The sequence below is a fragment of the Rhinatrema bivittatum genome, chromosome 9 (genome assembly GCF_901001135.1).
Source record: "Rhinatrema bivittatum chromosome 9, aRhiBiv1.1, whole genome shotgun sequence".
Taxonomy (NCBI): Eukaryota; Metazoa; Chordata; class Amphibia; order Gymnophiona; family Rhinatrematidae; genus Rhinatrema; species Rhinatrema bivittatum.
Window position 1 is genome coordinate 126,233,876 of NC_042623.1, and position 25,864 is coordinate 126,259,739.

General features: G+C 40.1%; 1 protein-coding gene across 5 annotated transcripts in view; it reads right to left on the bottom strand.

Moving 5' to 3' along the window:
- The window catches only part of TBK1 (TANK binding kinase 1), a 185,095-nt gene that overhangs the window by 38,333 nt on the left and 120,898 nt on the right, over positions 1 to 25,864 (bottom strand). For all 5 annotated transcript variants that reach the window (XM_029616461.1, XM_029616463.1, XM_029616462.1 and 2 more), the window contains 2 exons: positions 23,142 to 23,243; positions 10,685 to 10,754 (listed from right to left, as the gene is read on the bottom strand). In XM_029616461.1, the coding sequence (XP_029472321.1) occupies positions 10,685 to 10,754; positions 23,142 to 23,243 (172 nt within the window). The remainder of the gene's footprint in view (positions 1 to 10,684; positions 10,755 to 23,141; positions 23,244 to 25,864) is intronic.

Sequence of the window (25,864 nt, forward strand, 5' to 3'; positions counted from 1 at the left end):
CCCTGGCTGCAGCAATATCATCCTAACAGAGGAGGAGGAGAGGAGAGACATTAGTTGTTGCTGTCCACACTGTTTTCAAAATTGCTTAGAACCAGTCTATCTTCCGGTATAACTGGCTTTGGTCGACCTACCTGCATTACCCAGGCTTCTGAGGGCCTACACATCTTTTGCTGACATATTCAACAAAAGACAGGCTGAAATCATACCTCCTAATCAACCTTATGACTGTGCTATTGACCTGATGCTGGAGAAAATTCCACCTCAAGGGAGAATTTACCCACTGTCTATTCCTAAGATGGAGGCAATGTCTGACTACATTCAGGAAAATGTGATAAGAGGGTGTAATCTGTCCATCCTCTGCCAGGGCTAACTTCTTTTTCATAGGAAAAAAAGAATGGCTCTTTACACCCCAGCATTGATTACAGAGAACTTGAATGCCATTACAGTCAAGAATAAATATCCTCTACCCCTATAGAAACAGTCTCTTTCGTCGGGGGGCCGATTGGTGCAGTCATGACACAAGCCCCTGATTTTGTTGTGTTCCCTCGTGGATTTCCACCAGAGGGTCAGTGGGGATACATTAATCAATTGGCTTCAGGGTGCCTCTATCTTTATGAAATTGGACCTCAGAGGGGTATTATAATCTCATCAGAATCTGTGAGGTCAACAAATGGAAAATCACCTTCAGCATGCAGGATTGGTCACTATGAGTACCATATAATGCCTTTTGGGATATGCAACGCCCTGTGGATTTCCAAAACTTTGTGTGAATTACATTTTTTTGGGATCTACTCTACTCATGCATTGAGGTTTATCTCAGTGATATACAGATTTTTTTCACCTTCCCTGCAAACGCTCTGCCATCAAGTGAAGATGGTTCTCCAGTGACTAAGGGACCAGGGCCTCTCTGCTAAGCTTGAAAAATGTGCCTTCAAACAGGTCAGACTCTCTTTTCTGGGGTATATTATTTCTGCTCAGAGCCTTTGTATGGATTCCTCTAAACCAGGGGTCGGGAACCCATGGCTCGCGAGCCAGATATGGCTCTTTTGATGGCTGCATCTGGCTCGCAGACAAATCTAAATCAGTGTGTCGCCACACTTTCCAGTCCCCCGCTGACCCAGCTGCTCCCCGGTCCTCCTCTGCCCAGGCTTAAAATGCTGTCAGCCCGGGCAGAACGCAGCAGAATAGCTGGAGTCGGCGGCACCGGCATGCTCTCTTCTTCCCGCCCCCCCCACCCCCAGCGGCCCGGAAGAGGAAGCGGCAGAATAGCTGGAGTCTGCGGCACCGGCATGCTCTCTTCTTCCTGCCCCGCGGCCCGGAAGCAGTAAGCATCAGGTGCGTGCGCGGGAAGAAAAGCCCACGCTAGTGTGGTCAGTGTCGGTCCGACGAAAAGAAGACTGTGCAGCGCGGCTCGGAGGAAAATAAAGAAGAGCTTCAACCGCGGCCGATGGGACTCCTCCTCCGCGAGGGCTGAAAATGAAAGAGGTTAGCGTTGGGAGGAGGCTGCTGCTGCCGCGAGTTCCCGGGGTGGGGGTGGGGGAGAGAGAGAGTGAATGAGCGAGCAAGCATGTGTGTTTGAGATCCTGTGTGTGTGAGTGAGAGATTGCATGTATGTGAGTGAGACAGAGAGCATGAATGTAAGTTTACGATTGGGAACCTGTATATGTAAGTTTGTGATTGAAAACCTGTTTGTGTGAAAGAGTATGTGTGTATGATTGAGATCCTTTGTGTGTGAGAGAGATCATGTGTATGTATGATTAAGAGCCTGTGTGTATAAGTAAGAGAGAGCATGTGTGTCTGTGTGTGATTGAGAGCTGGTTTAGGTGATGGAGCATGTGAGTATGTGATTGAGAGCCTGTGTGTAAATGAGAGAAAGAGAGGACATGTTTGTAAGCATGTGAATGAGAGTCTGTGTGTGAGAGAAAAAGACAGCATGTATTTATGTGATTGAAAGCCTGTGTGTGTGTAAGCGTGAAAAGATAGACAGCATGTGTGTAAATGTGTAATTAAGAGCCTATATAAGTGAGAGAGAAAAAGCATGTGTATACGTGAGTGACTGAGAGCATGTGTGTATAGGTGTGTAATTGAGAGCCAGTGAGAGAGAGAGCGCTGGTATGTGACAGAGAGGAGAAAGTTCCAAGCAAACCACCCCTCCTCCTGCTAATTCAGAACAATCTCAGGACACCTGGATATCAAACGTTCCCAGGTATGCAGAGCAAAAAATTGTTTGTATCCTTATTATTTTTCATAACTGGGTCTTTGTGTCTGCTATTTTGAAATATTCTGTTGGTATCTGGAAATTTTTTATATGAGTTTTTAATTATTGGATATTCCACTCATCAGCTGTTTCGAAATATGTTCTTTTTGTTAGTACAGTTTTACTGCTGATGATTTTATATTTCTTGATTTGTTTTATAAGGATGGGTGATGTTTCTTTTTTCCTTTGTTACACTGCATACAGAGACTCTGGCTTGTTGCAGTTTCCAATTCAGTTTTATCTGCATGCTTCTAGTTATGCGTTTTGGTCTCTTTATTCCATGTTAGGTGAGGGTCAGCACGTGATTCAGGTGAGGTTTTCTGCTGGCATGTAGTTTCTGTGTAGGACTCTATAGCAACCTGACTTGGTCCGTTTTCCTAATAGGAGATGTATTGGTGTCTTAAGACCTGGTGTAATATTTTCAGAGACTTATTATACTTTAAAAGTGTGATCTTACATAAAATGCACACATTTACTTGTATTTAGTTTTAAACATATTGTATGGCTCTCATGGAATTACATTTTAAAATATGTGGCGTTCATGGCTCTCTCAGCCAAAAAGGTTCCTGACCCCTGCTCTAAACTCTCTGTGATTCTGGATTTGCCTCAGTGATCGGGCCCATAAAGCCATACAGTGTTACCAGATTTTACCAATTATTACTGACAATTTATTCATCAGTATTCCCTATCATTGCCTCCTCATTGCTCTTACCAAAAATGGGACCAACAACAGGGAATGACTGTTGAGGCAATCCAAGCCTTTGACCGGCTGAAGTCTGACTTTCTGTCCGCCCTGATACTAAATCAGCTTGACACACCTCAGCCCTTCCTTCTGGAAGCAGATTAGGTGTGGGTATAGTATTCTCAGGCTGTGCCCAACGGCAAGCTCTTACCCTGCGCGCCTCCTCCAAGTTGTTCTGACTGCCGAAAAGAACGATGGCATCGGAGGCAGGGAATTGCTTGCCATAAAGTTAGCCCTAGAAGAATGGCATCATCTCTTGGAAGGGATTACATACCCATTCACCATTTTCACTGGTCATAAGAATCTCCTGTACCTACAGACTACCAGATGTCTCAACCGTCACCAAGCTAGATGGTCCTTGTTTTCACTGGATTCGACATTCGTCTCACCTATCAACAACCAGAGAAGAACATTACAGCCGACGCAATCTCTAGGTCCTTCAACCCATCCGACACTGTGATTTGAGATACCAGCTTGAGGACTCATTTGAAGGACAATGGTCAGAAATGTGATCCAGATTATCAATGCCATTAAAGAAGATCCATCTGGGGAACAACTTCTTCATTAGAAACAGCATCCAAGCTGGAAAACTATGTATACAAGTACTTGTAAGTCTGGGCAATAAAGTTCTAGATTTGCAAGGCCTAATGGTGAAGGCGGACTTCGATGTTGCTGCTATTACAAAGACATGGTTCACTGAATTTCATGCATGTGATATAGCCATTCCAGGCTTTTTATTTATTTATTTATATTTTTATATTCCGCTTTTCGGCACTTCATTCAGGTACTATAGGTATTTCCCTATCCCCAAAGGACCTATGCCCAAGGTCACAAGGAGCGACAACAGGATTTGAACCCTGGTTTACTTGGGTCATAGCTCGCTGCTCTAACCACTAGGCTACTTCTCCATGCCATCTGTTGAGAAAAGGCAGAGAGGATACGAAAGGGGAAGAGTACCTCTTTATGTCAAAAACAATACCTAAGCAACTGAAATGCGGGGGGCACGGGTCAAGGAGGAAGTGCTATTTACACTGGTGAGATCTACAGACCTCCAAATCAAACAAAAGAACTGGACAGAGATCTGGCCAAGGACATCCAAAAAGGTGAGAAAGAAGGGAGAAGTTTTGCTGTTGGAGATTTTAATCTGCCAGATGTGGACTGGTGTATCCCCGCTGTAGAAACTGTAACTGTAAGAAGGGGAGAAACTGTGGATACCCTTAAAGGAGGCTATGCTCAGACAAATGTTGATGGAAGCCAAGAGGGAAGGAGCAATATTGGACCTAATGTTCACAAATGGAGATAGAATCTCTAATGTACGGGCAGGTGCTAATCTGAATGCCAGTGATCAAATGGTATGGTTTGATATAACGGCCAAGATGGAGAGAAGTCACACAAAGATCAAAATCCTAGATTTCAAAAATACAGATTTTGTTAAAATGGCAATCTACCTTTAGTAGATGGGGGAAGTGGAACAACAGTGGGCTAAATTAAAAGGAGCTATAATAAAGACAACAAATCTTTATGTAAGACAAGTAAATTAAAGTAAGAAGCAAAGGAAACTGATGTGGTTCTCTAAAGACATGGCTGAAAAAATAAAGGCAAAAAAAAATTAGCATTCAAAAAGTATAAAGGAATTCAAAAAGAGGAACACAGGATAGAATATCTAGTGAAGCTGAAAAAGAAAGAAATCAGAATGGCAAAACCTCAAACGGAAGAAAGGATTGCCAAAGAGGTAAAGCGAGGTGACAGTTTTTCAGATCTATCAGAAAAAGGAGGAAGACCAGAGATGATATTGTAAGATTGAAAGGAGACAGATAGTGTGGAGAAAGCTTAGGAAAAAGCAGAAATATTAAACAAATATGTCAGTTCGGTATTCACTAAAGACAACCTTGGAGGACCACCATTATTGGTTGGTAAGAGTACAGATGAGTGTGGGATAGATATTACTCCATTTACACAAGAGTGTGTTTAGGTGGAGCTACCGAAAGTGAAAGCAGATAAGGAGATAATATCCTGGAATGTATCTCATCAGGCTCTAAGAGAACTCAAGAGAGATTGCTGGCGGGTCTACTGTAAGACCTGCTCAATAAATCTTTGGAGATGAATCTGATGCCACAAGAAAGGTGGTTATAGTCCCGCTTCACAAAAACAGTAGCAGATAGGAAACTGGAAACTACAGGCCAGTTAATCTTACCTCAGTGATGGGAAAATTAATGGACACTCTACTAAAGGATAGTGAACTATCTACAATCCAGTGGGTTGCAGAATCCGAGACAACAATTTTACCAGAGGATGGTTGTGTCAAACAATTCTAATTTTTTTGATTAGGTGACTAGAGAATTAGATCAAGAATGAAGACTTGATATGATTTATCTGGATTTCAGCAAAGCTTTTGATACTGTCCCACATAGGGGGCTTATCAACAAAATGAAAAACCTGGAATGGCTCCCAAGATAGTGGAATGGATAACAAACTGGTTGACTAACCAACCTACTCTGAAACGAGAAGAGTGATAAGTGGAGTATCTCTAGGACTGGTTCTGGGGCTGGTTCTGTTCAATATCTTTGTGAGAGCTACTGCAGAAGGAAAAGTTTGTCTTTTTGTGGATGACACTAAGATCTGCAAGAGTGGATATACCTGAAGAAGTAGAGAAAGATGTTATCTAAAAACTCGAGGTTTGGCAGCTAGGACTCAGTGCCGAGAAGTGCAGAGTCATGCATTTGGGTTGCTGATATCCAAAGGAGCAATATGAGATGGAAAGCAAAAAATTGATGTGTACAGATCAGGGTGATAATGTTTGATGACTGAAGGCGGCAAAGCAATATGCCAAGGCAGTGGCTAAAGCCAGAGGGATTTTGGACTGCACAGAGAGAGGCATAACCAGCAGGAAAAAGAAGGTGATAATTCTCCTGTACTGGTCATTGGTGAGGCCTCACCTAGAGTACTGTGTTCAGTTTTGGAGGCCATATCTCAAAAAGGATAGAGACAGGATGGAAGTGGTCCAGAGAGAGGCAATCAAAATGGTGTTAGGTATGCACTGAAAGATTTATAAGACTGAAGGACCTAAATATGTATACACTGGAGGCAAGGAGAGACAGGTGAGATATGATAAACACATTCAAATACCTGAAAGGTATTAATGATACACAAGGATCAAATTTTTCAAGATAGAAAGAAAGCTGTAGAACTAAGGGTCATAATATAAAACTACAAGGGGGTAAATTTAGGTACAACATCAGGAAATGTTTTCAAAGAAAGGATAGGGAATATGCATGTCCTCCTGAAGAGGTGGTGAAGACAAGAATTCAAAAGGATGTGGGATAAACAGAGGATCCCTAATAGCTAAAAAGATAAAAATGAAGAAACAGGGTAAACCTGTGTTAACTTTTAGGTTTAGCATGGAGCAGCAGATACTATCCTTAACAGAAGGCATGGGGTAACCGGCACAGAGTGGCATTTACTAAGCTTAACAGAAGTCACAGGGTAGCTTGCATGGAAAGGCAGTTGCTACAATAAAAAACTTGCTGGGCAGACTGAATGGACCATTTGGGTGTTTTTCTGTCATCATTTATTATGTTACTATATAATCACAGGATTTGGCTCTAGACCCCACCTCCCTGTCTGCCCCCATCCCATGTCCCACATGGAATCCTCCATTCCCCAAGGCCACTGGGAACATGGTAGATTCTTACTACTCCTGGGAGTATCCAATTTGACCCTAGTTTATTTTATGTTATTTTGGAGGCTTGGTGAGAGATCAGGTGCTATGTACGCCCTGACATTTTTTAAAGTAGTTTTTGTGGGGGAGGGGTTTAGAATTTTTTTTTTTTTTTAAAGTTCCTGGCCACATTCAGAATACAGTTGGATAGGTTTAAACATATTTGGGTAACTTAGGTCTCAGAATAATCCAGGTAAGATATCCAGTAAACTTTGCCCTGCCTCTGTCAGTGACCAATTTATCTGGCTAAATTTTACCTGGATAATGACTTACCAGGATTAAATTTAACCAGTTAAAGGATGTTTATCTGGGTAACTCAAAAGTTACTCAGACAAACCTCTTTCCATATGGATCTCATAATCGTGCATCTTTAGGAGTTTTGTTTAATTGCTGTTCATTTAAGTAAAACAGATTCTTTTGTTCTCCTTAAGTCTGACAGAACCCAGCTCCCCTAGCTGCTGGGGTCTTCTCCTCCTCCTCACATACCAACCTTCAGTTCTGATCTTCTCCAGATGCTTTATAGAAATCAAGCACACAGTCTCATTAATTCAAATGAATTCCCAACCACAGTCTAAAAATGAATCTGTTTTCATATTTCTGTCTGGCAGGACAGTCTTGTGCAGACTTTGAAGAGTGTAAACCTGAAAGCCACACTCGGGGACTGAGGCAAAGATGGGGAAGGGAAAAGCTGAGTTTCAGTGAAAGGAAGGAGATATTGGAATTTCTCTGTGAAGTGCCCTTAGCCCTTCACTTTCCCCATTCTGGGGACGGAAGGGAACAGATCCATAGACAATGTCCCATTTGAACATCAAGACAAAGAAGCAGTACATCTATACTCAGAAAATGCATCCTAGGGAACAGCAAACCAGTCCAACCTCAGGGTTATGAAAGCATCCTGGCAGCAACTCATATGTGGCTGAAGTGGCAGTGCTGGTTCTGCCATTAAGTCTCAGTGAAACACTTTTTGACATGTCACAAAAGAAGTAATTTTTCTTGTTTTCCTAAGTTTTTGATTGTTCATAAGCAGCCTTTATAATTGCTGATAGGTGCAACTTTGTAACATGATATTTATGTTACAATGTTGAAGTTGTTTGTATAGACAGTCAGATGCTATAAGCTAGATAAAGATGCTAAGATACAAGGTTGTAGAACATTTTGAACTGATATTAGCTTATTTGATAGTCCATCTAAAATCAGGGACAAGGTCAGTTTACATTCCATCTGAGATTACAGAAACATATCTAGAACAAGGACAAGGCCAATTGACATTCTATATACGATTATAGAAAATATTCTTAGAACAAACACACAGTTGCTAATGCTGGCAAATTCCAAGAAAACATTTACATGTGACACAAAAATTAAATTACAATATGGCCAGCATAAGAACATAAGATATGCCATAATAGATCAGACCAAGGCTGCACTAACAGTGGCCATTCCAAATCATTAGTACCCGGCAAGTACTCAAACATTAACTAAATCTCAAGCTACTATTACTTATTAATTAATAGCAGTTTATGGATTTTTCCTCAAGAAAATTATCCAAATCTTTTTTAAACCCAGTTATTCTAACTGCTGTAACCACATCCTCTGGCAATGAATTCCAGAACTTAACTATGAGCTGAGTGAAAAAGAATTTGCTTTGATTTGTTTTAAATAAGCTACTTGTTAACTTCATGGATTGTCCCCTAGTCCTTCTATTATCTGAGAGAGTAAATAACAGATTTACATTAATTTGTTCAAATCCTTTCATGATTCAGAATATCCCCCCCTCAGTCATTTCTTCTCCAAACTGAACAGCCCTAACTTCCTTAGCCTTTCCTCATAGGGTAGCCATTCCATGCTCCTTATCATTTTGGTTGCCCTTCTCTGCACTTTCTCTAGTGCAACTATGTCTTTTTTGAGATGCGGCGACCACAGTATTCAAGATGTGAACTCACCAGGGAGCGACACTGAGGCATTATGACATCCATCATTTTATTCGGCATTCCCTTCCTAATAATTCCTAACATTCTGTTTGCTTTTTTGCATACTGAACCAATGAATTCAATGTATTATCCACTATGACGCCTAGATCTTTTCTCTGGGTGGTAGCTCCTAATATGGAACCTAACATCGTATAACTACAGCATGGGTAATTTCTATATGCATCACCTTGCACTTGTCCACATTAAATTTTATTTGCCATTTGGATGCCCAATCTTCCAGTCTTGCAAGGTCCTCCTGCAATTTATCACAATCCACTTATACTGCATAATTTTGTGTCATCTGCAAATTTGATCACCTCACTTGTCATAGCCTTTCCAGATCATTTATAAATATATTAAAAAGCACCGGTCCATGTACAAATCCGTGAGGCACTCCACTGTTTACCTTTTTTCACTGTGAAAACAGACAATTTAATCCTACACTCTGTTTCCTGTCTTTTAACCAGCTTGCAATCCATAAAAAAACATTGCCTCCTATCCCATGACTTTTTAGTTTTCTTTGAAGCCTCTCATGCGGGACCTTGTCGAATGCCTTCTGAACATCCACATACACCAGTTCACCTTTGTCCATGTTTATTCACCTCTTCAAAAAAATGTAGATTTGTGAGGCAAGACTTCTCTTGGGTAAATCCATGCTGGCTGTGTCCCATTAAACATGTCTATCTAAATGTTTTGTGATTTTACTCTTTATAACATTTTCCATGATTTTTCCTGGCACCGAAGTCAGGCTCACCAGTCTATAGTTTCCGGGATCACCCCGGAGCCCTTTTTAAATATTGAAGTTACATTGTCTATCTTCCAATCTTTAAGTGCAATGGATGATTTTAATGATAGGTTACAAATAGGTCTGACATTTCATTTTTTAGTTCTTTCAGAACCCTGGGGTGTATACCATTGGGTCCAGGTGATTTACTACCCTTCAGTTTGTCAGAAAGTCAATTACAGAAATTTTGACAATTATGTAACCTAGTTTAGGGGTTGGAAATATACAACTGAAATTCCATATAATGCAGTGTTATCAGTAAAATCATTTGAGAAGGAGTTAATGCTAGTGTCTTGCATGGCACTCTGCCTCTCCATAAGGTACCTTATTATTTAAAGTTTAAGATTTATATTATTTTATAACATTTAATAAAAAGCGTTTCTCTACAGCTAGTGGCTTTAAGCATTATTTTCAGAGAACCATAACACTAGACGCATCTCTAGCTAGGGCTATTGCAGCATGTGCCCATCAGAGGCTCCCTCAGCTGGACTGCAGTCTGGTGCAGCCACTTCTGGACATGCTTAATTTTCCTCACCAGCAGTAAAACTGTTATGGGTAGCCTTCTCCTGAAGTCAGTCAGAGCTGGAAAAGAAGTACCTGTTGGCCCAAAGCTCACCAAAAATGGACTAGACATTTGGGTGCTTAGTAAGCCATTTGTAAGATACTATTTAATATTTAAATAAGTCTTAAAATGCACAGACCAATGGGCAGTACATCATATCTTCCAATCTTTTGAATATTTCTGTTCATTTTTTAATATATATTTTCTGTTCAAATGGCATGAAAATGGCTTGTGAGCATTTTTTTTTAAAGTGCATTTTTCCACTTAGTGCACCTTTTTTTTTTTTTAAATTCCTGGTCTATTTCCATGGTATTAGCATTCTGAATCTCATGGGATCCAACCACATGAGCAAATTACAAAATTTGGCCAAGATTTTAGCATAGGTTTTATTACATCAGTCTTGATAAGAGGTTAACAAATTTTTGCACAACAAGGTTAGGTCACTCATTCCAACATTGTCTGGTTTAAAATGATATAACTTGCATTTAGAATGTTTGTTCTTATTTTAGGCTTTTTTTCTATTTAATGATTTTGTATGTTATATTTATTGTACCTCACCTTTAACTTTTGGAGAGTTAGAAATCAATAAATACGATAAATAAGCACATATGCATCTGAAAATAAATGACTGAAAATGGAATGACAACTTACTCGCAACAGTTTGGTGTGTACTGCTGAAATTTCTTCAAATTCAGATGCTTCCAGGGTGACATTCTCATATCTAGCCACAAAAAAATGAATCAAGTAAACAAAAAAAAAAAAGGGAACAATGCATATGACCACACTTATTTCTGTACAAGATTTCATGTATTTAATAGTTATATACCGCATATACCAAACTTACAAAGCAGATCAAGGCGATTTACAATAATAAAACAAAAATACATTAAAACATCCCATACCCAAACCCTTTGACATCCTAAATAGTATCTTTCTGGGAGTATGATTTGTACACATTTATAAGTAAAGACAAAGCAGTAATCTGATGGTGAATTAATTTTCATAATTCAATCTCACCTTTGGCAAGCTGGATTAAAATTGTGTTTAGCTCATTTTGAAGGCAATTTAAGGCATTTAAAACCTTCTTCTAGTCAAGATCATCATTCATTTGCTTTTCTTTTTTTTTTAATAACTCTTTGCGACTCAGCTAGCCTAATCATTGCAGTAAATCATCGGAGAAGAGACATGCAACAAAGTTCCTTCCAAAATGCTACAATCATGGGTCCTAAATTTTCCCAATAGGTATCACTGAGCAATGGCTGGGACTCCCTTCTTCCTAGGGTTTTTGTGAATGCTGCCTCTATGGCACCCTGTCCCGGCTCACATGGGAAGTACTGACATGACCCAGGAATCAAAACTAGGACATTCACCTGGCAGGGCACAGCCTGCCACTAAGCCACCAGACTAAGCTTCCTTTCATTTGCATTAAAAATAAAATTAATCTATTAATCACTTTGAAAAACTATACAACAAACATTTATCTCCTGAGACAGAAAGAGAGACATGTTTTTAGTATAATCATAGGACTGATACCAAAATAAAACAGCAATTCCTAAAGCAGTAGTTCAGCACAGTCCAAAGAACATTACTCAATTACAAAGAAAATCACTCATTACATGTGAATAAAGCAAGTTAGAACCACCATCCAATTTAAAAATTTAAAATGTACACAAGTGAATAAAAGAGGCCCTATGTTAAACCTTGCTTGTGCCTCCTCTCAAATGAATCAACTACATGCAATGGTTGACAGCCGTTCAGACCAGACCAGCGCAAGCCTTCTTTTCTCGTTAACAAGGCAGGCCTACATGGCTTTCTGAAGCTGAATGATGGTGGGCTTGAAAAACAGTTTCAAAGCAGCAGTACTTGCAAATAATGTTCCTGTTAAGACTAATTTTATACATTAAGAGCAAGGTTGTTGTAAAAAATAAACAATCTGTGCTGACTGAATTGCCAGCTCTGATGCATGGCACTTCTTGTGTGTCAACGAGCCTCCCGGGGCCTGAGAAGGACCCTTACTCATGGCACTTCCATGCTTTGCTCAACCCCAGTAGAACAGCAGACCTAGGAACTGGTGCCGCACAGCAGACAGCTTTACTCAAATATGATCCTGCTACTACCACTTTCTTCTATAATGCTACCTGACGTACAAATAAAGATAAAGAGACATTCTCTTCCCAGAAGAGCTTACAATCTTAATCAAGACAAATATGCAGGACAAGCGAGACTGGGAATTTCATTTATTAAGACAATGCTTAAAATGCTTAAAAATTAAGTGCGACGATCAGGGGTCTGGTTTAAAATGATGGGTTTTTATACGGGATTCAAATAAGGCAAGAGAGGGAGCATGATGCCCTAGCTGAGGAAGTATATTCCAAGCATATGGTGCAGCCAGCTGAAAAACACAGAGTCAGGTATTGGCAGTAGAGGAGAAAGGCATAGATGGGAGTGACTTGCCTGATGAGTGGAGTGCATGAGAAGGGGTGTAGAGAGGGGTAACCGAGGAGAGATCGTGAGAAGCTAGAGTGAAGGCTTTTGTACGAAAGAGTAGCTTGAACTGTATGTGGGAATGGTCAAGGAGCCAATTTAGTGATTTGAGAAGAGAGATTATAAGAGTTTAGTGACTTTAGTGAAAGAGAAGTTATGCAGCTGAATGTTGGACAGATTATAGTGGAGAGAGGTGGCTCACTGGGAGACCTGTGAAGAGAAGGTTGCAAAAGATGATGAGAGGTAAGGGTTCTGGGAGTGTGTTAAGAAAGGAAGGGATGGATTTTAGTGATGTTATATAGAGAGAAATGGCACATTTTAGCAGTGTTTGTATATACTTACGGAAGGAGAAAGAGGCAAACACGGCCAAGGTTATGGGCTGAGGGGACTGGAAGGATTACGGTGTAATCCACAGAAACAGAGAAAGGAGGAAGAGGGGAAGTGGGCTTGGGGGAAAAGATGAAGAGTTCCGTCTTGGCCATAGTGATTTAAGATGGCGGCGGGCCATCCAGGCAGTAATGTCAGACAAACAGGTTGAGATTTGGGACTGGATTCATGATGAAATATCTGGTGTACAGAGATAAATCTTGGAATCATCACCACAATGGGAGAAGTAAGAAAAGAGCAAAGACAGGACAGAGTATCAAGGAGTAGGTGGGGGATCAACCGTGTCAAAAGCAGCAGATAGGTCAAGGAGGATAAGGACAGAGTAAAGGCCTTTGGTTTTAGCCATAAATAGGTCACTGGAGACTTTAACAAGAGCTGATTCCGTGAAACGTAGAGGGTGAAAACTAGACTGTAATGGATCAAAAATGGCTTGAGATGAAAGAAAGTCAAGACAGTGGTGACTTATAGCACATTCAAGTAGTCTGTAGGCAAAAGGGAGGAGGGAGATGGAATGATAGTTGGCAGGATAAGCAGGGTCCAGTGAGGAGTGGTGTGATCCCAGCATGTTTGAATGCATCAGGAACAGAAGTGGAACGTGATAGACCGAGCATGTGACAGATGAAAGGGATGACTATAGTGGAGCTAGAACTAAGGAACTGGATGGGAAAGTGGTCAGAAGAACAAGTAGTGAATTTGGAGGAGGAAAGACAATGGTTAGTTTCCTCCACTGAGACTTCAGAAAAGGAGGAAAAGTAGTAGAGGCCAGGGGAAGGAACTGGGGAGAGGGAAGTAGAGATAACCTAATTGAGAATGCAAGACTAATTTTGTGAATCTTGCCATGGAAGTAGTCAGTCATAGTCTGGGCAGAGTGTGAAAGGGGGCAGGGAAGAGAGGTGAAGGAAGTTTGAGGAGGGAATTGAGTGCAGTAAAGAGATGGTAAGAGCTGGATGCAAGAGAGTTTGTCAGATGGACATAGCAATCTTGCTTGGTAAGTGCAATAGCAGACTGGAAGGAGGTCAGCATGAATTTGAAATGTATGAAATCTGAATGAGTATGGGATTTTAGCCAAGGACGTTCTGTAGAGTGGGTTCAGGAATGTAGGAAACAAATTCTAGGGATGAGCCAAGACTGGGGCTTGGGTTTGCCTTACAGGATGGACAAGGGGAGGGGGAGGTGCAAGAGTGTCTAAAGCAGAGGAGAGTACAGAGTTGTGAGAGTGCTTCTGTAACATGCCAACCACAGGAATCCACACCTCAATTGGCATCCTGTACCTCACAGTCCCAGGCCCAGTGCTATGTTTGTCAACTTGCTGGGGCCTCCCAGCATGGCTCCCAGCATCCTGCTCCTCTGCTGCTCTGAGTAGGAGCCCATAGCAATTCACCAGCTTTATAGGGGCAGTGCCCAGGATTTCCTGTGGCACAGACTGATGTCATCAGCACTGCTCTAATATAAAAAGAAGCTCACTCCTCCAGGCAGGTGCCTGAAAAACAAGTTATGATTCTTTGTTCTCCTGTGACTGGCTGTTCCTGATTCTGACTACTGATTGAAACCTGGCCTGGTTCCTGACCTTGCTTTCATCTGCCACCTGCCTAGATTCTCATTTGTCTCTTGCTTCTAAACAAGTCTTGGCCGTATCATTTTGTACCATACCTTGGCCCTGTCTGTCAGCAGTTCCAAAGTCCACTCTTCCAAGCCCATGACAGTTTGATCAGGCCATGGACCCTGCCGGAGTTTCTGAGGGGCCTCTCACAGATAGTCCAACATCTAACTGCAATAGTTACAATTATCCGCATCGTGGTCTGGCCCCAGATATTGATAACAAATGTCGTGGACATCTTCTGGTCACATATGCAGTCTTTGAAGCCACTAGTTGTGGACTTCTTAGAACCAGGTATGATAGCTTCTTAACTTCTTTTTCTTTTTTTATGGTAGCACGGAAAAGTGCTGTTGAGGGACTGCCAAGGCAGAGAGGCAACTCAGTTTGAGCTGAGATTAAAAAAAACCCAAAAGTACCAAAAACTAAGAGAGTGAAAGGCTACACATCTGTGCAGGAGCTCAGATGAAAAAAGACTGAGGTGTTCACAATGCAGCACCCATGTGGGAACCCCCATGAATGTTCAGTAGAGTAAAAACTCTATGAGCTAGGAGAGAAGGGTCCTTTCAATGCCGTCTGATGATGTCACCTACGTGTCATGGCTAATTCAGCCCTGCTTGTCACTAGAGAACCAGGGATTAAGATTTAGAACATTGTTTCCCAGCCCTTGTGGGTTTCAAAAATGCCACAATCAATATGCATTAGATTTGCATAACCTGGGTCTCTAATGAATGTAAATCTATCTCATGCATATTCATTATAGATATCCTAAAAACCCAACTTGTTAGGTTGCCTCCAGGAGAGGGTTGGGAAACACTGGTTTAGCTACAGCCACAAAAAGCTGAGTTTTTAGACTCAACTTTAATATGACCAGAGAAGGAACATGAACCACCAACTCAGGAAGCATTTTTCAAGCAGAATGGCACAGCAAAGTGAAAAGTTTGGAGTCAGAAGCTTGCAATGAAGGAGAAGGGCCTAGATGAGAGTGACTTGCCTGAAGAGTAGAATGCATGAGGACGGGTGTATGGAGAAATAAGACAGGAAAGATAGCAAAGAGCTACAGTTTGAAAGCTCTTGTAGGTGAGTAAAAGAAGCTTGAACTGCATGTGGAAATAGATACAGAACAAATGGAATGACTTGAGAACAGGGGTTATATATGGATGTGGCAACTCTGGCAAAAGATAAATTGCACACCTGAATTTTGAATAGACTACAGTGGAGAGAAATGATTTATTGGGAGGTGTAGGTTTCAATAATTTAAGCAATAGGTGATGAGAGTGGATAAGGGATCTAGTGGCATGTTCAGAAAGAGACAGATTTTGGTGATGTTCTAGAGAAAGAAATAATACATTTTAGCAGAGTTTTGGATGTGTGTAGAGAAAGAAAGAGAGATAAAGGCATCAAAGATGACCCCAAGATTAGGGGCTGAGGGGACTGGGAAGATGACTGTGTTATCTACAGAAATAGAAAAAGGGGGAAGAGGGTTTTGCGGGGGAAGGTAAGGAGTTCTGTCTTGGCCAGGTTGAGTTCATGGTGGTGGTAGGACATTGCAATGGGATTGCTTGGCCTATGGCTGACAAGCTTAACTTTGGATGTTCTCAAAAGGTAGGTCTCACTGGATTCAGTATTCTCACCATCAACTCCTGCATCATGTGATTGTACAAGTTTGGGAAAGGACAAAGTAAACAGATGCACAGGCTCTGTGGTGAGTCACAAGAGAAAGCCAGTTGCTTTCTCTCCCTGAACCATGTTTGTGAAATCTTATTCAATCTTTCAAAACATGCTTTCAGATATGAAGATGAAAATGGTATAATTTACAGAGGCATAGGAGGGAGAGAGGAGAGGGACAATCAGAGAAAGAAAATCATGAACCTTCAGCTGCCCACCTAATAACTGTAATATTTGTACTGCATTATTGCAACTATTATCTTTGCTATATCTGTACATTACTTTTGCTGCACTGCTTTCTGGAACTTAACCTAGCATTAGTAATAAAGCATTGTTTATCCTAAAATCTATAATTGTGCTGTCTCAGGCTGTGAGTGTGGCATGAAGTGCTTTGTGTAACAGATCCTGTCAGGATTGGAGCCTGCAGGATACTGGTTTCATTTGTGTTTCAGATCAACGGATCCTGTGGAAAGGGGCCTGCAGGATACCGGCCTTGTTTGCATTTCAGGGCAATAGATATATGTCTTACTACACCTAGAGAGTGAATCTGGAACAGACATCCAGGCAGTAATCCGGTCATCTCGACCATGCTCTGAGGGATATGCAAAGACTCTGCAATTCTTTTAAACCCATCCCTGGATCTGTGCCTTTCCAAAATTTGGCCTGAGTTCTTTTGACAGCTTCTTGGTGCTCATGGTTGAGTCTTTGCTTTGAAATGCAATACCCAGCAGAAAGAACCAACAGGAATTGCTGAATGTATCCTGCCAACATATCAATCAGTACAATTTAACACAGGCTGGTCAATTTACTTGGGGTATGCTTTTGAAGGTGATTAGTTACACCAGAGATTTTGTTGAGGTCCTTTCCTATATCAACTTGCCGTGGTGCTGTGCTACTCTAGCATCTCTCTTCCTGATCAGCTGTTGGCACTCAACCAAGTCCTGTTCCCAAGTGAGTGGCATCAATCAGTATCTCTGGGACTTTGTTTAAAAGGCGAGACCCATAGGCAGGCTTCTGCTTGTGGGACCCTTTGTGGGCCCTTTGTGGGACCATGAGTGTGGCAATGTATTCCCGAGTATTTATTGGTTTGTTGGGGGGGTACTTTTTCTTCTTTTGTTTATGTTGCAATGTCAGGGCTGAAGATTAAAGTAGTTATTGGAAGAGGCAGTTATGGTGAAATTCTTGCTTCTTCATTTAATCAGTATTGGAGGAGTTGGTTACCTTATCCTCTCAAGGTTTGGAATTTCAGAAATAGTAGTTAAACAAAATAATTTTTCTTTTGCCTTCTTGTATGCTCAATTTGTTTGAAGAAAAGATGTCCAGATATCTGAGTTGTTACTGGTACTGAACATTGATGTGTTACTCCATACTGAATTCTAGCATAGTACCTTCTGATGTTATTTTGTTAAAAAATTTGTGTTCTCCAGGTTATACTTAGATGGATGTGTATTGTGAGGAAAAGAAGGATGGGGATGTCCTGATAATAATTCAAGGAAAATATTGTGGTTGAGCAGTTAACTTTTGATTGCTCCAAAGAATGCAAGGGAATTTTAGAATGGTTATGTTCATGGGTTATGTCTCTTATCTATGCTCCTCTGGGTTTACCTTCTAGTTTTATAAATTTCTTTTGTTAACAATGCTATCTATATTGCTCTTGGAATATGCAAAATTCATATTAGGTAAATATCTATTTTGATAAGGATTTCATAGAGAGGGATTTTAAAATTGTCATTACTGCTATGGGATTATGTCATTTGGTTACTCTGCTACTCATTGCTCAGGACATATTTTAGATCTTATTATGGTAGATGATATGCTGCAGTCTCAATTTTATCTCTGATATTGAAAATGTTTTTGAAGCTTGGTTAGATCACCATTTGTTAAAATTCCATTTAAACACCAATAATGTTCTTTTAAAGAGTGCATATGTTTTTAAAATGATATGGGCAGATCCGAACTATGATTTATTTAAGGATTTGTGGGAGAGGGCAAAGGAGGGAATTAAGTTAAATTTCCCAATGATGCATTTGAATGGTGGAAAGTGACAATGTAAGGCCTTTATGATACAATTGCCCCTAAAATGTTTGTAAGAATGAAATGGCACACGTATAATGCCTCATGGATTTATAAAACATTAGTGGAACTTAGGAAGAATCTGCGTAACCTCAAAAAAAGGTGGTTTAAGCAAGCCTATGATTCTACTCTATTATCATAAAAGAATTCCTTAGATACAAAAATAGAGAGTACTGTGCAATGGTTAAAAATAATTCTTTGAATAGGCCATTGGAGCTTTTTTCAATAGTCAAAGAGGTTTTACATCAACCTAAGTATGGTGCAATTTTTAGTCTAGATTGCACTGCCGTGGCTAAATGTTTTCAGAATAAAGCCTGTAATTTGTAGAATCAGCTTCCTATATGGCTAGCATGAGACAGCAAATGCAATTAAACATTTATTTATTTTTATTTTATTTTGTGAACATTTTTATACCGACGTTTGTGAGAACATCACACTGGTTTACATAATAACTGAATGGAAAATACAAAAAACAGGGAGGGGGGAAAGGAGAGCAGGTGAGAAGAGAGGAGAGAAGCGACAGCAGAGAAAGGAGAGCAGAGGGGAAAACGAGATAGGAACAAGTACCTCAGGGAGGTACATATAACGATAACTTCATAGAAAAACAATAACAGCTTACAAAAGTACAATAACAGGTATACAGGCTGTATCTGGGGTGAAAGACTTGGGGTGGGTACAGAGGATAACCTAATGAACAAAAGGGCCGTATTATAAGTACAATAATAGCAATTTAACAATACTAATACAGAAATCAGGCTGTTATGGGATACTTTTTATTATTTACCTCCTCAGGTTTATAAGAGGTGATCTCCCAGATAAGATGACAGTGTGTCCTTTGGATTCTTATCCATCATGGATAATTAGAAATAAATTATGAATCTTTGAGGAGTGTCTGATCCAAATGTTTAATTTATCTCTGATTGAAGATGTTATACCACTTTCTATAAAACAGGCCATTGTGCAGCCTATTTAAAAAAGCCTCGCTATTTCTGCTGAAGTGTTAACCAACTATCGCCCTATCTCTAATTTAAATTTCTTAAGTAAGATTTTAGAAAAATGGGTTCTCAATTTGATAATTTCATATTAGAATATAATGTGTTTGATAAGGAACAATATGGTTTCCGTAAGTATTGTGGCATGGAGAGTTTGTTGTCATCATTGTTAGATGAAGTACATTGCACCTTAGAACATAGTAAAACTGGTTTATTTGTCCAATTGGACATCTCCTCTGCCTTTTATACTGTGAATCATACTAAGCTTTTAGCTAGATTGTGTTGTAAACAGTGTGAGCCCTTCTTGCTGTGGCACAGTCGATGCTACCTTGCGTGCAAGGCCACGAGGCCTGTGCTGACAGCTGGAGAACACACTTCGGTGCAGGCTAAACTAAGGCTTCATCTGAACCAGCCACCTCCCCCGCAGGTTGAGCCCTTGGTTTCTGGTAGCCAGCAGGACTTGGGACAAGGCTTGGGTGAGACCAGACCAGAGGCAAGGCTGAGGGCAAGCAGGACGGGGCAAGGCCGAAGGCAAGCAGGACGGGGCAAGGCAGAGCAAAGGAGATCTGTTGCTGAGGCACTGGGTCAGTACCATGGCTGGAGTTTAAATACCTAGCCAGTGTGAGGTCATCTGCTGATGCCTGCTCTGGGAATTCCTGCAGTGGGGCCAACAAAGTAGGGTGTACACGCCTAGGAGGGAAGCCCCTGAAGAAGATGGCAGTGGGGTCCTTGCCACACGGCCGGTCCAGCGTTGGGTGAATAAACTCGCTTATCGGGAGAACGTAGTATATTGAGATGTACTGAGATAGGGGGATAGTCTGGAAATGGTTTAATGAATTCTTTGCAGATAGAACTCAGAAGGTATGTTGACATGGTAATTCTTCAGATTGGTTTCCTTTTGAGAATGGTGTTCCAAAAGGATCAGAATTTATCTATGGAATCTTTTAAATTGTACATTAGTCCTTTGGGTAAGGTTTTATCTGATCTTGGTTTAATCTATAAATTTTATGTAGATGATGTGCAATTTTTTTTATTCCTAGTACAATCCCTGGTGAGGTACTATTAGCCCAGTTTAAATCCTGTTTTAAGAACATATAGAACTGGACGACAGCAAATGGGCTAGTTTTAAATTGTGTTCTTTGGTTCAGTAAGATTCCCAATAAGACTTCTTCTGAATATATTGTAAACCAACATGTTCTGAAAGTTAAAGATTCTGCTTATAATTTGGGAGTAATTACTGATTCTAAGTTGTTTCTTCAGTTGCAGATCAATAAAGTAGCTAGTGCAGCGTTTTATAAGCTTCAGTTTGTACAGCTTCTCAGAAAGGTGTTATCTGTTTCTGATTTTAAACTGGTCATGAAGTCTCTGGTACATAGCCAGCTAAGGTATTGTAATTCGGTGAATGGAGGCCTCCCAAAATTATTTGATCAAAGTTTTACAACTTGTTAAAAATGATGCGATTAAAACTATTTTTGATCTACCTTAGGGTATAATTCTTCAACATCATGTGAAGGAACTTCATTTGTTGCCTGTTGCTCAGTGAATTCACTTATATACATAAAGCTATAAGTTATTTATATTCCACTTTTCAGCACTTCAGTTACTGTATTTCCCTATCCCCAGAGGCCTTACAATCTAATTTGTACCTGAGCCAATGGAGGGTGAAGTGGGATTTGAACTCTGGCTTCTCTGGTTTATAACCCACTGCTCTAACCATTAGGATACTCTTCCAGGCCAATGCATGTGAAACCTCATGCATTGATGGCTAAGATTACAATATATGCCACTCAAAAGTTCACTTTGTCCTCGCAGATGTTACGAGACAGTCATCTTCAAACTACCAGGACTAGGATTTATTTACAGCTGCTGCTCTAATGTTGAATACATTACCATTGTATCTGCATCTAGAACAAGATTGCTTGAGATTTTGTAAGCATAATATAATAAGAGGGTGTTGGCCTGTGCATATACATTTTATTTTTGTCACTGTATTTTAACTGTGTATTGGTGTTTTTGATATATGTATATATTATTAGGTATGTGTTTTAAAATGTGTTTTTAACTGCATACATTTGTATGTTTTACAATATGTATGTATGTAAACTGATCTATACTGAATGTAGTGAGTTCGCAGAATATGTTTTTTAAATAAATAACTAGGACTGTTGCATTAATACAAGGTGGTTGGCCACTTATCCAACCCAGCTAGTCCATGTTTTTATTTGTACTTCATTTTCTAAGGAATTCTGGAATATATTTTTCACTTGGCAGTTGTGGGGTAGAAGGTGTGGATACATGGAATGAACATTGGTTTAATGCATTTTACTTCCAGGCTATAAGGCAACAAAAGGTGAACATATTTACAATGAGGTATAGACTTTCTATAGTCACTGTACATTCACAATCATCTAAAAAAAAATATACTATGCTTATATTTTAGGTAAATATATATAAATGACATGCAAAAGGACAGTAGCTACAGTTGAAGACTTTACTGGCCTAACTTCTCACAAGTTTCAAACTTATACTAATTCAACCCCTTCTTGTGTTTATCATCATGTATCTTAGTACATGTGCATATTTTGGATATAATTACACTTGAGTGAATTTTGCATATATAAAAGGAGTCTTTACAGATCCAAGGAAATGGATCCGCTGAATGTCTAGAGATGTCATCACTTGGCTATGAATGTGCTAGGAGTACTTTCAATTAAATTGGACAATCTAAAAGCCTAAACAGAATTAAGCAAAGTTTGGAATTTATACAGAAAGAAAAATGTAAATTTTAGCTTCCATCCCAAACTCAGCATCCCAGCTAATTTTGTTTCACTGTGCTTCTCTCCTAGCACCCCCTTACCACCAAATAATCCCATCTCCCTGCATACCTTGTTTTCCCATCGATATTTAATTTCCTAAGGAAATTCCTTAAAAGTTGCAGCTAGAATGCCCAGTCTTTTCTTATCCAAACATGAGGTGAGTGAATGTAAGACGTAAGATTGCCATTTTAGCAGGTCAGTTTTTAGCTGAGGATCAAACACAGGATTTTCAGCAATGAGCTGAGGACAGTCCCTCCTTGCTCTTTTGACAGACTGAATGAGGTGAATATGGGAAGGTAACACCATTCCCCCTACCCCCCTGAAGAAAAGATTTATTAACCACTGTTAAAAAGAATGAGGAAGAAACCTCTTGAACAAAAATAAAGACTTCCATTTCAGACTTTTTTTTTTTAAACTATAAGTGAATTATGAATGTATATGAAAATGTGACAATGGACAGCAGCTATGGAGGAAACCTTGATGATTGCCACTACTGCTCACAAGTTTCAAACGTGCTAATGCAATCCCTTTTTATGTCTGCAAGGAAGAGGAAAACTATAATGGAGGAAAGAAAAGGTGAGAGTCATTGAAACTGAACTAGAAAGATGGGTAGCCAAGTGGTGTATCAAAATAGTGGCGCAGTGAGTGAAAATCAGGAGCAATAAACTAGGAATCTGGCAATGATACTTGTCAGCAACTGAAATGGTTTAGTATGGGACAAAGGAAAGTCAGCAAATAGCACATTGTAGTAATCGAGATGGAAAATTAATCTGTATTGACATACAGATTTTCAAACTTGAATGGATAGGTAGGGTCTTCAGATGGCAAAGACTGCTAACTATTTCACTTACCCAAATAACATCTGAAACTTTCACAATAGAAAGCACCAAGCAGCTGAGAGCTAGCTACTCCTGCTATTTGACTACATTAGGGAATTTCAATTAAACTTACACATGACTATAGCGCCAATAACAGAAGCTTAAACTATGCACCTTTCCATCTAGCTTCCTGGCACACAGTTTATGATAAAACTATTTCAATTGCCAATGTATCCTCCACTTTATATCTCCAACCCAGGAAATGTGGCTACTTACACTTTCACAGCTTTCTCAATGTTTCTATTGCAGTAATCCAGTTTGAGGGACGCCTTTGTCTTTTTGTGAACTGCTTCATTGTAATCTTCCTTCAGAATTTCACTGGAAAGTTAATACAACCACCACATGAATTCATCTAAATTATTTATTCTTTTTTTTGTTAAATTTTAAAACACTGTATTACTATGTTTAAATTAATTCTCATGCAACTATAAATGGAACAATTAGACATATCACCAAAAACAATAATTTTTCTGCACTGATTTTCATATGCCAATGCTATCATTGAAATTTTTCGAAAGGGGCTAATAGTCAATAGAGTATTTTGTAAAAAAGAAAAAAAAACACACAAAAACACCGCAAGGGCATAAGGTTTCTTTCTTTAAAGAGGATCATGATCCTGCACAAGGGCCCTTTTATCAAAATTAGAAGATACTGCTCTCCTGTAAAAGCACATGCTACCTGCAGTCTTAAGATGCTGTTCAATGCTTCACAAGATTACCCACTCTTTAATGGGCATCACAGGGTGTCAGCCTGCAACTTCTGTTAACCTAGCAATAAGTGCAAGATAGTGCAGCAATTGGAGTTCCAGCTGCTATCCTGCCTGCGAAAATAAACTTTATTTCTCATCACCCTGAACAACACTTGATACTGACAGCAGAACTGTTGTGTCTGCTGGGGCCAGAGTGGGGGTGACAGCAAACATTACCTGAAGGTGATGGGGAGGCTCAGGGAGCTGCAAATCTTACTAGGAGAGTGGGGAAGCTGGGGGGAACTGCAGATCTTAATTGGAGGATGTGGAAGCAGGGACTGTGGGTGCTGGGATTTTTCCAGAGGAATAATGGAGCTGTATTGGAATGGGGGGGGGAAGCGGACTGAGGCTGTGGTGGAAGAGTATGGGAACTGTGTGAAAAAAAATAAAATAGAGGAAACTTATTTTGAAAGTAATTTCTCCCCCCCCCCCACATTTTGTTTTTAAATCTACATCATGTGGGCAATAATTAACTCCCTACAATGGTGTAAATACTGCAAGTAGTTTTTATTCTGTAGGATCAAGTTTAGGGATTTAGTTTTGCTTATATTAGTGCTGCAGGATAAAGGATCTGCAGAGATTTGTGCCTGGGGTACTTTTTCTGGGTCGTGTGTTGTTTTCTGCCCCGACCTAATCCCATCCCTGGGAACACTTTGGTATTATGCGAGTAAAAGTATGTGCATTGTGGGATAACCTGCATACTTTTACCAGCAAGGAGGGTGAATAATTAAAAAAAAAGCAAGCATTTCTGCAGGGGGGAACACTGCTTTCCCCACAGAAATTACTTTGAAAATTCTTCTCAGAGAAGGTAAATTGTTCAAAGACGGGAAAAGTCCGCTAGTACTTTTTACCTGTAGACGTTACATAAATTTTTCAAAGTGAAAACAAGCACAAACTTTCACTTTGAAAAATTATTAAAGTATGCACAAAAACTCCCCTGCACAAAGTTAGACCTGAGGCATGTGGATTTAAGTACATACTTTTTAAAATGAAAGTGTGTGTGTAAATCCAAACTCCGCCCCAATAAGACACCCCCCCCCCCTCCCAGAACGCCTCTCGTTTGTGTGCATAAACGTATGCACACAAACGAATTACATGAATTCTCTTTGCATGCGAAGATTGGCAAATTTGCTAATGAGCCATTTACATGCATAAAATATTTTATGCACGTAAATGGCTTCGAAATGACCACCTATGTGTATGCATTTTTCATATATATTATTCATATCTGTGATGTAGCTCTCAAATCATTTTAGTCAAAGACAAAATTAAAAATAGCTCTTCTTCTTTGAAAGGTTGTAGACCCCTGTCCTAAGGGGAAGCTTTCATACTTTCCTAGTTACCACCAACTTCTCAAATTTGGATCAAACTGTGATTCAATGTTCTTGTGTGTCAAGAAACTACATCAAAATGTGGACATATGAAAGAATGCATTGATACATGAACTACATGTGAGCATAAGATCTTTTAAAATTAAACAATGTATATCTTTTCAGTGTTCAGAAATTTGAGTAGTGTATTTTGTTTACAAAGTAGAGAATATCAGGCCGGTACAGTACAGAGCGCACAGTTAACCCGCGTTTGGACGCACGTTTTCGATGCGCTAGCTTTACCCCTTTATTCAGTAAGGGGTAACAGCGCGTCAAAAACGCGCATCCAACCCCCCCCCCCAAAACTAATAGCGCCCGCAACATGCAAATGCATGTTGATAGTCCAATTAGTTATTCCCATGCGATTCACTAAGTAAAATGTGCAGCCAAGCTGCACATTTTACTTTCAGAAATTAGCGCCTACCCAAAGGTAGGCGTTAATTTCTGCCGGCACCGGGAAAGTGTACAGAAAAGCAGTAAAAACTGCTTTTCTGTACACCCTCTGACTTAATATCATGGCGATATTAAGTCGGAGGTTCCAAAGTAAAAAATAATTAAAATTACAAAAAAAAATTAAAAAAATTTTAAATCGGCTCGCAGGTGGCTGTCAATGGGTTTGAGAACCGACGCCAGCAAAATTGAATGTCGGCTGTCAAACTCACTGACAGCCGCCGCTCCTGTCAAAAAAGAGACGCTAGGGACGCACTAGTGTCCCTAGCGCCTCTTTTTACCGCGGGCCCTAATTTGAATATTTTTTTTTAGTGAATCGCACGCACAGGAGAGTGGCCTGTGCGTGTGAACTTTACTGTATCGGCCTGTAT